The 13,780-nt window shown below is 38.9% G+C and overlaps 1 protein-coding gene across 9 annotated transcripts in view; it reads right to left on the reverse strand.

Annotated features, from left to right (window-relative positions):
* Adgrg2 (adhesion G protein-coupled receptor G2) overlaps positions 1-13,780 on the reverse strand; it is a 109,474-nt gene that overhangs the window by 11,742 nt on the left and 83,952 nt on the right. For all 9 annotated transcript variants that reach the window (XM_047535701.1, XM_047535708.1, XM_047535706.1 and 6 more), the window contains 10 exons: positions 12,954-13,020; positions 8,689-9,089; positions 6,148-6,313; positions 5,792-5,948; positions 5,385-5,528; positions 4,663-4,785; positions 3,980-4,025; positions 3,763-3,866; positions 2,649-2,770; positions 1,035-1,303 (listed from right to left, as the gene is read on the reverse strand). In XM_047535701.1, the coding sequence (XP_047391657.1) occupies positions 1,035-1,303; positions 2,649-2,770; positions 3,763-3,866; positions 3,980-4,025; positions 4,663-4,785; positions 5,385-5,528; positions 5,792-5,948; positions 6,148-6,313; positions 8,689-9,089; positions 12,954-13,020 (1,599 nt within the window). The remainder of the gene's footprint in view (positions 1-1,034; positions 1,304-2,648; positions 2,771-3,762; positions 3,867-3,979; positions 4,026-4,662; positions 4,786-5,384; positions 5,529-5,791; positions 5,949-6,147; positions 6,314-8,688; positions 9,090-12,953; positions 13,021-13,780) is intronic.

Below are 13,780 nucleotides of genomic sequence, written 5' to 3' on the forward strand. Positions count from 1 at the left end.
ACTGTAGAAGGGGCATGCCCAAGAAATCAGAAAGGCAGGCTTGGCTGCTTTATAGCCTTCTGAATTGGGGATAAAACACATTGGCACTTTGAGCCAGTTTCTTCACCTTGGAGTTGACAAAAACTGACTTAACCTCTCTGGCTTAATCTTAATAAGGTGACTTGTGTGAAAATACCTTGAAAAATTGGGCATTGTATTACTTGTGGATAATCCAAAGGATTCCTGGGCAGAAGAGATATCAGCTTATTATCACTATTTTTTTTTTTTGTATGAGATCAAAACCATTGGTAAATATCCCCAGGGATCCAACTGAATTTAATAGGAAAACAGAACTGTAGTACTTTGGAAAGTGGTCATTGACTGCTTTGTAAAATAATGAACTCCCTAATAATGGAAGTGTTCATGTAGCAGCTGGATCTTTAGTCAAGGAAAATCAGGTGGATTTGACGAGGCACCTACATTGGGTGAGGAATTGAAGGAAGAAGCCTATAAGATTTTGAGGAAGTTGAAGGCTTTGTGACCCACCAGCAATAGGTAACATGATCTGAAATATTGTGTCAGTGTGGCAGTGAAGTTACATTGGTTTACGTGTACATCCTTTTACTCTGTCCTTTGGAGTTTATCATTGTCATACATGTGTCTGGTATGTGGGAGGTACAAATCAGCAAGGCTAGCCAAGAGCTCAGGGACGGAAAATTTGGCCTCATTACCACAAACTAACTTTTTCAATGTATTGAGCACATTCTGGTACCTTCTAGCACCTTTTGCGTTAGCTCTAATTCTAATTGCTGGAGGCACACAAGAAGTCATGGCCTGACCTCAAAGAGTTCTACATTCATAATGTATCTAGAGGAAATACTATGTCTTAGAAAAATATTAAACAATGTTGCTCTGTGGACAGTGCAGCCTGTAGGGAATATAAAGCTGTTTTAGAAACTTGCCAAGTGTGATCTACTTCATCATGTCTCTACCTTATTAAAAGTCAAAATACTGGAGGAAATGTCCAGGCAACATGAAAGCAAATTTATACATACCCCAGCCAACAATGCAGAATTTAAGGATGTATTTTCGGATGTAAGTATTGAACACTTTGACAAGGGCCAGGTACATATGGAATGCTTCTAGGCCCATCCATGTGAATGAGACCAAGAGAAAATAATGAAGGAATACAGCTACTGAGATGCAGAGGCCTTGTGTGTTATAAAGAGCAATCCATGAGTCCAGGAGGAACACCAGGTTCAGCAGGAGCAGAGCAGCACACAGTTGGATGAGGATTTTGGAAGGGTAATCCCTCCGGATCTTTCTAAAAGGAAAGGACAAGAAAAGATTAACATTACATTCTGTCAACCCTTATGTAAGCATATTCTACAGGCTATCTCTGAGTTCTAAGCAATTAATTTTTATTCTTTGGTGAATGTCTAAGATATGTATAAATTTTCTCTCTTTGAGTGGGTATGTGTATGGGGGACATTAAAACCAGCAACAAAGGAAAAATCTTAAACAAATCATCTATGGAAACCATATGGAAAATTTGTGTCTAGATTTCTGTGGGACTTTTTACATGCTGACTGTTGACCCATACTTTTAAATAGTTTGTAGTAGATTCTACTGATTACCCACCCAATTTCTCCCAAACTACTTCTAGAAACACTGCTGCTACTTCCCATATAATAGAATATAATATTCAGATCTTCAAAATACGGCCAGATTCCCATATTATTTTATGTTATTAATTAAAATGAGGTCATGGAAAGAGTTTAAACTATAGCTAAATGTAATGGCATAGGAAAATATAGCTAATTGATGACATGTACATGTTTATGTGTACAAAATTAGAACTGGTGAAATCATTCTGAGTAATGGTTGGCTTTATGGTAATTTAGTCTCACTAAGAATATTTCCAAAGGTCCACTAGACTAGAAGTTCTGTAGTCACAGCTGGACCCTAGATTTGGCAGTGAAAATAAATTTGTACATTTCCTGATCAGAGTCCAAAATTTAAGTTCCAGAACCTACATATTGTTTGAATTAGTTAATATAACAAGAATGCCTAGTTTTTTTCTTTTTCAATAGATATGTGTTTAGAATTCTTCCCAAAAAGTGACCAGAGGAAACTTTCTGGTGAGCCAAGGAGAAGCCATTTTTTGAAACGTCATTCTTGCTTTGATTTACAAAGCCACACCCACCAAGTATCTATTTTTTTGCAGTGAGGTTTTTACACCCTTTTTCACTATCTCTAAAACAGTTAATACAGTTACTCTTTTATGCTTGTTCAGTATAATTTAGAAGCTTAATTTATTCATAGTTCTTCTGTTGCATGTTGTACTATGGCCTATTTCAGACCATAAGCTCTTGGATTTCGGGGTCTGTGTCTATTTTTCATTTCACACTAAATGTCAATTGGGTACCAGGCATCACTCTGGGGTACAGAGATGATTATGCTGCATTTCTTGCCTTTATTGAACTTGAAGACTTGTGGAAGGAAGCAAGTATAGAAACCAAAAGTCTCATGAAGTTTCACACCTAGGTGCTCCACTAGGTGGGTGTATAGGGCAGGGTAAGCTCAGGAAAGGCACTTCATTAATATAGTTTGATGATGGAGGCGAGCATCAAGTCCTATAATCCAAATTTCCAGTTGTGGATACTCACTCAAAGGCTATGTAGGTTACAAGAGTAACTGACAGAAAAATTGATGAAAGCCCGCAACCAATATATGTTATAAATGTCAGAGCCATCATTTGACCAGGCGGTAAGGATGTCCGAGATAGATCCTGGAAAAGAAAACATTACTTTCAATGATCAAATATTTTTATATAAACAAATGAGTCATGATTTGCATTTATTGAGTGTGCTGGGTACCCATTTGTAGTCCATTGAACCAACCTATGAGGTAGGCACAGTTATTATAATCAGGTAAAATAAGAAAACTGACACTCAGAGAGGTTAAGTAACTTGCCCAAGGTCGCCCAGCTAGGAAGTGGAGCAGTCACATTCAAATTCAGGTGAGCCTGACTCCAAAGCCCATATATGTGTTCACTGCATTACAATGCATGGGAAAAGTACTGGACCAGGAGCCTAAAGATTGGCTCCTGACTCTTACGTTTCTTAGTTCTATGATTGGGCAATTGCCATGAGCTTTGATTATAATTTCAGTAAAACAATGACAGTGTCCCATGCTACCTATCTTTCAGGATGGTTGAAGAGATTAAAGATAGTTTATGTCAAATTGTTTTCCAAATTTTTAAAATGCTTTGCAAACTAAACAATTTTTATTGTCCATTTAATCTGCATTCCTTGGTCTTCTCAGTCATCTAAAGGAGAAATTTTTAATGTAAAAATAGAGTGTGAGCCTGGAAATAGAATGTCATCCCAGAGACTCAGGAAGCTGAGGCAGGATGACTGCAATTTGGAGGCCAGCCTGGGCAACTTGGAGAGACCCTGTCTCAAAATTTTAAAAGGGCTGGGGATGTAGCTCAGTGGTAGAGCACTTGCCTACCATATGAGTGTGAGGCCCTGGGTTCAATACCCAGTGATGAAAAAGATTTAAAAAAGGAATGTGAAAAATCATTTGTGTGCATACTCAAACATTTTCCTTCAGATGTATTTGCTTATTAGAAAAGTAATCTCATTGGTATATAACTTTGCCATAATACCATGCTCTCTGCTTATCTGTCCAAGTCATACATTAGATTAGACATCCAGATATAATGCCCAGCAACCCCTCAGTCCCATAATATAAGGTCACTGAGCATGGTCATGTTACCAGTAGGACCCCAAAGCTCGTAAGGTGGCTACAGGTACAGATAGTTTCATTCAGCTTCCTTTCTTTGACGGAGCAGCCATCAGATGACCAGCCTCCTCTGCCACCTGTTGGCATCAGAAAGAATATCTGTCCTATCAACAAGGTCACAGCACCAATGACTCCCCACCTTTCCCAATCACCCACTCAGGATTTTGACAAGGTTCTGACTAGAACCTACCATTTCTGCTCAAGTCCCAAAATACACATTTCACTGTTAAGCCATCCTGCAATAGGAAAATAAATTATAATTAATTAATTTCCTGAACTGAAAAGCAATTTGAAAAAAAAAAAAAAAAAAAACCCTATGGTATTTTTTATTTCAGAATTTCATGCTTGATTTCAAAAGTTCTTGTTTTATGTGGGCCCTAGGTCAGCACTCCTTAAGCATATTGATCATGTATAGGGATGGCCTTGGGGCCTTGTTAAAGCACAGTCAGACTCAGTAGGCCTGGGGTGAGTCCTGAGAGCTTACATTCTAGCCAACTTCCAGGCGATTTTGATGCTTCCAGTTTGCAGACCACACTGTGAGTAGAGAGGTTATAGCTGAAGTTCAAAGTGAACTGAGCTGAGAGGTTGTCTCTTAGAGGTGAAAATCAGACCTAGAGTTACAGATCTACATGCACTGAAATTCAGCAATTGACAAGAGCTTGCTTTTGCATCCATCCTTCTTGGATACTAGGTGGTCAATTACTAGGTGTGTTAAGACCCTACAGAGTAATTATGCGATTCTAGTTTCACACATCACTCCAGTGAGTTCAAGGTTCTTTTTGCTGGATCTGCCTTTCTCAAGTCATGTCTTACGGATATAGTTTGCATAAGGTGTTCCTGGTCAATGAACAGCCCATACTGGCCTCTCCTCACCTGGCTTGGATCTATGTGCTTCAGCATGATTGTCACATTTCTTGTCAAGTTCTTGACAGTCAGATTTGCAACACTCGATGATATGACATAGCTGATCAGAGAAAGGTTCTCCAGGGAAGGGTCCTAGAACACCAAAGAATCATCAGGATGACAAGGGAAAATAAAATTTGATCAGAGTTTTAGAGCTAGAAGGGACACAACGGACATTGAAACTACATTGTTTATTTTAAAAACAATAAAATAGGTCAGAAATTGAGGGTTGGGGAGTAAAGTGACTTTTCCAAGCGCCCACAATTAGAAACAGAGCTTATTCCACTACAGTGCTGTAAATACTGAGTTTAATTGCATAGACTGACATAACAGGACCTTATGATCTTTAAATGAACATAACATTAGTCCATTTGAACTGAATGTCCTTGAGCAAGTTACTTACCCTCTCTGTGCCTCTATTGAATAGTTCCTCCCTCAGATGGTTGTTGGGAGGATGAATCAACATAAGTAAGTGCTTAGGATAGTGCTTGGCAACTGGTAAATACTATGTAAGTGTCTGCTTCTGTTAGTTATCATCACCAGCACCATTAGACTATGAGTAAATGTAAACTGCAGAGTTGCAGCAATTCCTTTGAATTGTAGCAGGTGTAAAAATACACAAGGGTTAAAAGGAATAAAATCCCCCACCTCTAAATGAAACCCAAACCAAAAGCAGTGAGCAGCAACTTTACCTGAAACAGGGCAGGTGTTTCAAAAAAGTTGAACTGAATCCTGGAAGCTAGCTCCACATCTTTAGCTGGCAAATTACTCATCAATGATGAGGGCAGAGTAATAATGCCAATACTATTGTCAGGAGCTTGAGTTTCTAGAGAAACCTGAAAATCAAGGAAGAGATAATGAAAATGTCTGGAGCTGGTATAATGAGGAGATGGAAAACATGACTAATTAAGATGGAGGGTCCTGTAAGGGCTTGTCTGTGTTATTTCTACATGAAATGTCTCTTGCTTCTCTCTCTGGTTGCTACTAAATGAAAGAGAGGATATGAAATAATGATATGAAGACTCCAAGCAGGAAAGGAAACATGTTAAGGATACACAGAAATAGTCAAATACTTTTTCCATAAAAAATTAGATTGTACCTGCAGATTTGCAGGGTCTTGGGCCGCAAAGGTAGTTGTGTTGAAATTACTGGCATTTACTCTGATCACAGCCAAAGCCAAAGAAGGGGAGGTTAGACTTATGGTCTTGTTTGAAAAATTAAGCTGTAAGCCAATGTCATCTACAACTTTCAGCAACCTGTAAAGAGAGATGGCAGTTTAAATTTAGCACTTTCATTTCATCTCCCCTATTCTAAGCAGTACATATAGTATCAACTTGAGAAGTCAAATGAACTTAGTCCATGAGAGAAAAATAATTGGCTGTAATTAATCATGTAAGTAGCATCTTAACTATTATAGGGCCTCTCTTAGCACCTCTTTAGTTTGTTAAGCCATACCTTTGAGCCAGAGGGGCCAGCAAGGCAGGAGGAGAATGAAGAAGTTTGCTGACTTTGTTTATCATTTCACTTGCAAGGTTAGGCTCCAAGCTGCCGAAGGACAGAGCCTTCTCCATCTGGGACACTTGGTTCTCAAGATCAGAAACACTGCTGGTGTTGACAATTTCTGTATCAAAGAGGAAAACTGTTTTATGAACACATGATGGAAAGGTCACTAATAAAGATAAACACAGATAAACATACATAGACCCTGTGATCTGATCAACTCACTCTTAGATATTTGCCCCAGAGAAAAACGTGTCTTAAGAAAGCTTAGTCATGAGCCAGGCATGGTGGCACACACCTGTAATTCCAGTGGTATATATCCATACAGAGGAATATCACTTAGTGATAAAAAGGAAATAATGACCTGTGCGGTCTACAACATGGATGGATCTCACCAGTTTCCCAACACATTATGCTAAGTGAAAGAAGCCAAGCTCAAAAATCCACATATTATGTGATTCTTTTTATATGACAGTCCAGAAAAGTCAAAACTATAGGGAAACAACGCATCAGTAGTGGAAGGGCTGGGGGTAAGTATTGGCTTCAAAGAGACACAAGGGGACTTTCGGGATAGTAGAAAAGTTATATATCTTGATTGCGATGATGGTTACATGACTATGGGAACTTATGCAGCTGCACAGAACAATAAAGCATTTCACTTAGCTGGGCATGGTGGTGCACACCTGTAATCCCAGCAACTTGGGAGACTGAGACAGGAGGATGGTAAGCTCAAGATCAGCCTCAGCAATTTAGTGAGACCCAAAGCAACTTAGGGAAAGCCTGTCTCAAAATTAAAAACAGACAACAAACAAACAAACAAACAGGCTGGGGATGTAGCTCAGTGGTAGAGTGTCCCTGGGTTCAGTCCTCAGTACCAAGAGAGAGAGAGAAAAAAAATCACTTATCCATAGAACTGATAAATTTTACTATATGTAAATTATACTTCAATAAACCTAACTCAAAAATATAAAAGCACATCACACATTATGATTACATTATACATTAATGTATATTCACACCAGTACAAATATACTTGCATTTAATTTATATCATGTACACAGGACATGTGGGTCACTAGAAGTCCTTTTGTGAAAAAATTATGAAATCAACAGCTGGACTCAGCTAAGTCTGATTTTTATAGTGTATTTAATTGGGAATATAAACCTGCCTGATATAAGCCTATCTTTAACAACAAAAAAGTCTCTTACTTTTGCCACTAACATTCTATTTATTTTGCATATTCCCTTCTAATCTTTTTTTTTTTTGTGTGGTGCTGGGGATTGAGCCCACAGCCTTGTGCATGCAAGGCAAGTACTCTATCACTGAGCTATATCCCCAGCCCCCTCCTTTTAATCTTTATCCTTGTGTGTCACACTGTTATAAACATGGTGAGCAAAATATCTGTCACTGGGAATTTTTCATTTCACATCCAGACTTGAAAAATGCCCCCGACTTTCTGTATAGCTATTCTAATGACCTACATGGATGCATGATAGTCATTGTGTTGAGGTGGCATATCCTGTGTGATCATTCCTCTCCTATGGAATTAAGTTTTATCTACTTTTTGGCTACCAGGTAATACTGATATCTCTTGCAGGAATCACTTCACTTCTGATGGTCCAGGAGTAAAAGTACAGGTACAACCCCTTAGATTTTTTATTTTGTGCATTGTGCAACCCCTTAGGTTGATTCTAAGGATCAATGGGAATAGCTTTGGAAAGATGGGCTTTGCAGGCCCAGACTAATAAACTTCAATAGTACTTTATTCTTTACCAGCCACTGAACCTTCTCTTGACTAGAGCCCTAATGATCCTATGATTTTGCCTAAAATGTTAGTATTTATTTTCAAAATTATTAAGAGAGAGTATTGCAAAGTTGAAGAATTAACAAGTCATTTGGCAGAAGCTCCAAATCTCCTGGTGATGCTGGAGCCATGACAGAGGAGGGGGGGACCACCGCCTGAACTCTAATGCCATCCAAAATTTGACTTCACCTCCCAGCTTCCAAATTGTAGAGGAAGATCTGTTTCTTACTCACTGATTTGAAACTCCAGAATATCCAGAATCCTCTCCTTCTTTCCATCTTGCCTTTATCTTGGTACCATTAAGCCTACCTGGCACCTGGGAGCCCTTTGCAGTTTCCACGACATTTTCATGCATGCCATCATTTTCAACGAAGTGCAGTTAGTATGATTATTTCCATCTTTTTTGTGTGGGGGGGCCTTGTACACATGAGGCAAGCACTCTACCAACTGAGCTATATCCCCAGTCTCTATTATTTCCATCTTTACACAGAATAGGAAGAGTAGGGGGAGTCAAACTGTCCCAGATCACCAAGTCTGTGAGGACCTAAGCCTAGATCTTCTAAATGTTTCTTCCCTTTCAGAAAAAGAAAGGTTCCACGTGGTCTTATCATACATCTTGATTTGCAAGCTGGCAGCTTCAGTTCAGGCCAAATCCCAACTACCATAGGAGCAGCTTGGCTCCTTATACTTACCTGTCTTGCCTGGAGGTGTGCTGATGTTGATGTCATTTGAAGATACAGATGGGATAGGTGTGGTGGGAGAGGGAAGTGAGGACTTCACAGGTGGTGGGGTATGGGAAGGACTGGTTTGAGGCAGAGGGGAAGAGAGAGTTCCAGATTGGGTGGGCATATTCATGGCAGGGTTGGAAACTATGGGAGCTGAAGGCTGGGGAAGAGAAAAATGATTCTCCTGTGTCAGAGAGGGAGTGTTCTGGGTCACAGGGGGATGATTAAGGGGTTCAGCAAAAGAGAAGGCACTAGAGATCTGGGAAAGGATGGTGGTTTGAGGAGCAACTGGGATGGGTTTGCTGGAAGAAGAAAATGGTGGACCATGTGGATAATCAGCAAGACAAACAATGGGATCCTGCAGATCACTAAAAGAAAAAAATCGGAGATGCATCTGAGACACAAATGTGCTACAGAGGAGTGAATCTCCTCCCTCTGGCAACATCTGACACCACCAAGTTGACATGGTTACATCAAAGATGTATCATTTTCAGTCTCTGCCATTTCATACCCTCTGTGTCCCTGCCTGCTTCTACCAATAATTTCTGGGGGGAGGAATGTTAACATTCTTTTAGAACTCTGGTTCACCAATTTGCAGCTGCTCTGGGGCTCTCTGCCTTATCATTTATCACTCCACTGAGGGAATCCTATAGCATTCCCATGTGTTCCTAGGGAAGGGAGCTGTTAAATGCCCTATGACCCAACTGGTTTCCATATACTAGGAATCTGTCTAAATCAACTTCATACTGCTATGTCTGACAGTGGTACTGGCACATGGTAAATGACCAAGAAATGTTGGTTGAATGCAAAGATAAATCACACTGGAGCCAAAGGAATGCGGTCCCCAGCTTGTAAACGATCTATGCCCTCAATGTTGCTTTAGCTGTGCATGAGAACTATCCAAAGAACTTTTAAAAATATACATACATACACATGGGGGCAGGGACTAGATAGATTGATTGATTTCTGTGGTTGACTCCTTAGTGTCTAATGCAGTTGGTCTTGGGATGGGGCGTTGGGGTGTGGAGGTCTCAGGCCCATGTATTTTCTATACTCTCAGGTGATTTCCCTGAGTGTCAAAGATTGAGAAGAACTCACCTACTCTCAGCAAATGATCTATTAGTCTGGAGGGGGGTTGGGAAAGGAAAAATTTGAGGGGACAACAAATGATCACCCAGGGATGCCTCTGATAGACCCAGTTTTAGATAGAGACTTAGAACACCAAGGAGAATGTGTCCTAGAGCTTCTCTTGAGTGAGAGGACTATTACGTGAAGGGGCATAAGGCCAGTCACAACCATAAAGAGAAGTGCCAGCTGATTTGCAGTCTCTGGCAGTGAGCCTGGGCATCAGTAGCCTTCTGAATGTGCTTGCCTACAGAAGTGTGGCCTACATAGTGTTCTCACCTGATATTCAGAGCTTGATAAACTTTTATATATGTATAGACCTATATAATCACCAACCATCTAGATCTCAACATAGAGGGTTTCCAGAACAGTTTCAAAGTGTCCCAGGTGTTTCTAACATACTGTCCATCTTAAGAACCAATACATTAGAAAGATCCTGGTGATCATCCAATTCTAGCCTAGTGGTTTTCAAACTTGGCAGCACATTAGAATCATCTCACTTCAGGGAGGAGATTTAAAAACTGAGAAGCACAGACTATATCCCAGACCAATCTCTAAGAGTGGGAGGCAGGCATTGGTGTTTTTGAAACTCCTTGAATGTTTCCAACATGCAGCCAGAGTAGAGAACCACTGCACTGCTCTATGGCCTAGATCCTCAATTCTCAAAGTGGGGTCCAGGAACCAGCAGCACTGGTTTTTTATCCAGGAACTTGCTAGAAATACACAATCCTGGGACCCCCACCCCAGATCTACTGCATTATAATATGCAAATCAACTGATCCTCAGTGAGTGATATGCACAGGAGTATTTGAGATGTGCTTGTCTAATCCACTTCCTAATTTTATGGAGATCTAATTTGTTCCTTCATTTTACCTGGAACTTTGAAGGTAAAAAAGCAGCTACTCTCGAACTTGGATACACAGCTACTTAATGATACGGCCCTAGCCAGACATTTTGTTCAAATTCTGCCTTCTTTTTGATGTCCTGCTTCTTCTTCCTAATAGCTCCCTGAATGTGAAGCCCATAGGGCTGCCTCAAAAGAAGGTTGGTCTTCTTTCATTCTGATGCTTCCAGAAATTCTATCCCCCAAATAGGCCTCAACCTTCCAGCTTAATAGGGGATGTCAAGCTTATTGGGGTATGTTACTCTTCACATTGTATTGCAAAAAAATGCTATAAATCCTTAACTAAAGACTCAGCTATTGCTGAACCCAATGTTTTAATATATCCCAGAAATATAACCCACCCAGAACAGACAGGCTACACTTAGCCTTCTGTTCCATATAGGAAGTCTTCATGTTTTAAAAAATGTATGTCTTTTTTTTCAAATACAATTTTTATCTGACTATAGAAAAATATAGAAAATGCTGAAAAGTAGGAGATGGGAAGAAGAAAGAAAAAGTAAAAAACTAAAATACTCATCATGCCAGCAGGCAGGTCAATCATGGGTAACCACTGTGAACATTTTCATTCATTTCTTTCCTATTTTCTTCTATGTATATTTTTTTAAAAAATTATTTAGATGTTGATAAACTTTTATCTTATTCATTTATTTATATGTGGTGCTGAGAATCGAACCCAGTGCCTCACACATGCTAGGTAAGTGCTCTACCACTGAGCCACAACCCCAGCCCCTCTATGTATATTTTTATATTCCTGTGATCACACCATAGGTGACTGTCAGAATCTTTTGCTATTTTGAAGCATCTATCTCTCAGTTTTCCTCCATTGAAGAGATAAATTTAGAGTGGTGAATCTCAATTGAACTACAGTTTAGAATCAAGAGAAGGGCTTTTAATATCTACGCTGTGTCCCAGACCAATTAAATCAGAATCTCTGAAGGTGGTGATAGAGAATCAGTATTTCTTTAAAATGTTTTAATTTGAATTGATTTTAGCTTACAGAAATACTTCAAAAACAATACTAAGAATTCCATGTACCATTCAACCAGTTTCTTCCAATGTTAACATCTAACATCCAGAATTTGTTTATTTTGTTTTATTTCTTTTGAGACATTGTCTTGCTATGTTGCCCAGACTGGCCTTGCACTTGTGATCCTCCTACCTCAGCCTTCTGAAGCCTATTAAAATTTAGTACATAACAAAGGGGTCACCTCAAACCACTGGGAAAAAGATCAAATTTTAACTAAATGATGCTTTTTAATAAATGCTGCTAAATATTTGGAAGAAGATAAAATTAGATCCCTATCTCACACCACACATAAGAATAGACTCCAATGAATCTAATGTGAAAAATGATACAAGTATATAAAAATAAAAGGATGAATGCCTGTACCACCTAGATACAGCAAAAGGCTTCCTAATGATGCCTCCAAATCTACAGGCAATACAAGAAAAGACTGATAAATTCAGTCACATAAGTTCTTTTTAATTTACAGGACAAAAAAACCATGATAAACAAATTCAAAAGACAACAGAGAGGGTTAAGAATGTGGCTCAGTGGTAGAGTGCTTGGCTAGCGTGTGTAAGGCCCTGGGCTCAATCCCTAGCATGTATCAAAGATAAAGAGCTAACACTCACAATATATAAAGTCCTCTTAAAAACTGATCAAATAGGGCTGGGGGTATGGATCAGTTGGTAGAGTGCTTGCCTCACAAGCACAAGGCCCTGGGTTCAATCCCCAGCTATGGCAAAGAAAAAAAAGAAAAAAAAAGATTAAATATCTATTAGAAAAAGTAAGAGAAAGATATGAGAACATAATTCATAGAAAGATACAAAATATATGAAAAAATATCCAGAATCAGTATAAATAAGAGAAATGCTAATTGAAGCAGCACTGGAAAGCCATTTCTCATCTATCAGCCTGGCAATTTTTTTTAATAGCAAAACATTTAATTGGTGAGATTGTGCAGAGTCAGAATATTTGTAAGGCTCCTCAGGTAATTCTAATGCTCAGCCGAGATTACAAATCATTGGTTTAAGGCAATGGTCCCAGTGGAAACTTCTCACAACAGAAAATGATATTTTCCCTGAAATTCAAAGCTTTTCTTCACTCCCCTATTTCCAGCAATCCTTATCTAGCCTGGAGATCAAACAATATACCTATCACTTTTTTTTTTGAAAAGAGCAAAAAGAGTTTGCTACGTACCACTGCAGTTTTTCTAACTCTTCTGGTGAGGAAGGGCAGGGTGTCCTGACAGAACAGCAGCACTGTTCTTAAGGAGACAAAAGAAAAGGAAAAAAAAATCATGGTGAAGAATAAAGTAAGGTAGAAACTAAGATTCATGAACTAAATGGTTCATATACTGCCTGCATTTTAAAGAGTGATTGTCTGTAACTGGTGGTAAAATTAATCAAATGCCTTTGTATTGGCAATTACACAAACTACATAGTAGGTGCTCAAAAATATTTATTGAGTGAATACTTCTTCTTGTTTGGTTATATTCATGTAACATCAATCACTCTCTAGAAACTCCTAAGAGGAATCCAGAAGTAAACATATCCTGGAGAACATTATGTTAAGTGAAATAAGCCAGGCACAGAAAAACAAATACCACATGATCTCACTCTCATGTGGAATCTAAAAGTCTAACAGAGAATGAAATGGTGGTTACCAGACTGGGGAGATGTTGGTTAAATGACACAAAATTTCAGTTAGAGGAATAAGTTCAAGATATCTATCACACAACATGGTGACTATCCTAAGTAACAATATATTGTATACTTGAAAACTGCTGAGAGTAGATTTTAAATGTTCTCACCACAACAAAAAATGATATGTGATGTAATGCATATGTTAAATAGTTTGATTCAGCCATTCCACAATGTATATCAAAATATCATATTGGACACCAAAAACACATACAACTTTTACTTGTTAATTTGAAAAAAGAGTAAACATATTTCAGTAGCAATCCAAACAACTCCCCCTCTCAGCAGGGTTTGTTTTTATCACATTTTTGGATGGCACATTGA

Source organism: Sciurus carolinensis, chromosome X (genome assembly GCF_902686445.1).
Source record: "Sciurus carolinensis chromosome X, mSciCar1.2, whole genome shotgun sequence".
Lineage (NCBI taxonomy): Eukaryota > Metazoa > Chordata > Mammalia > Rodentia > Sciuridae > Sciurus > Sciurus carolinensis.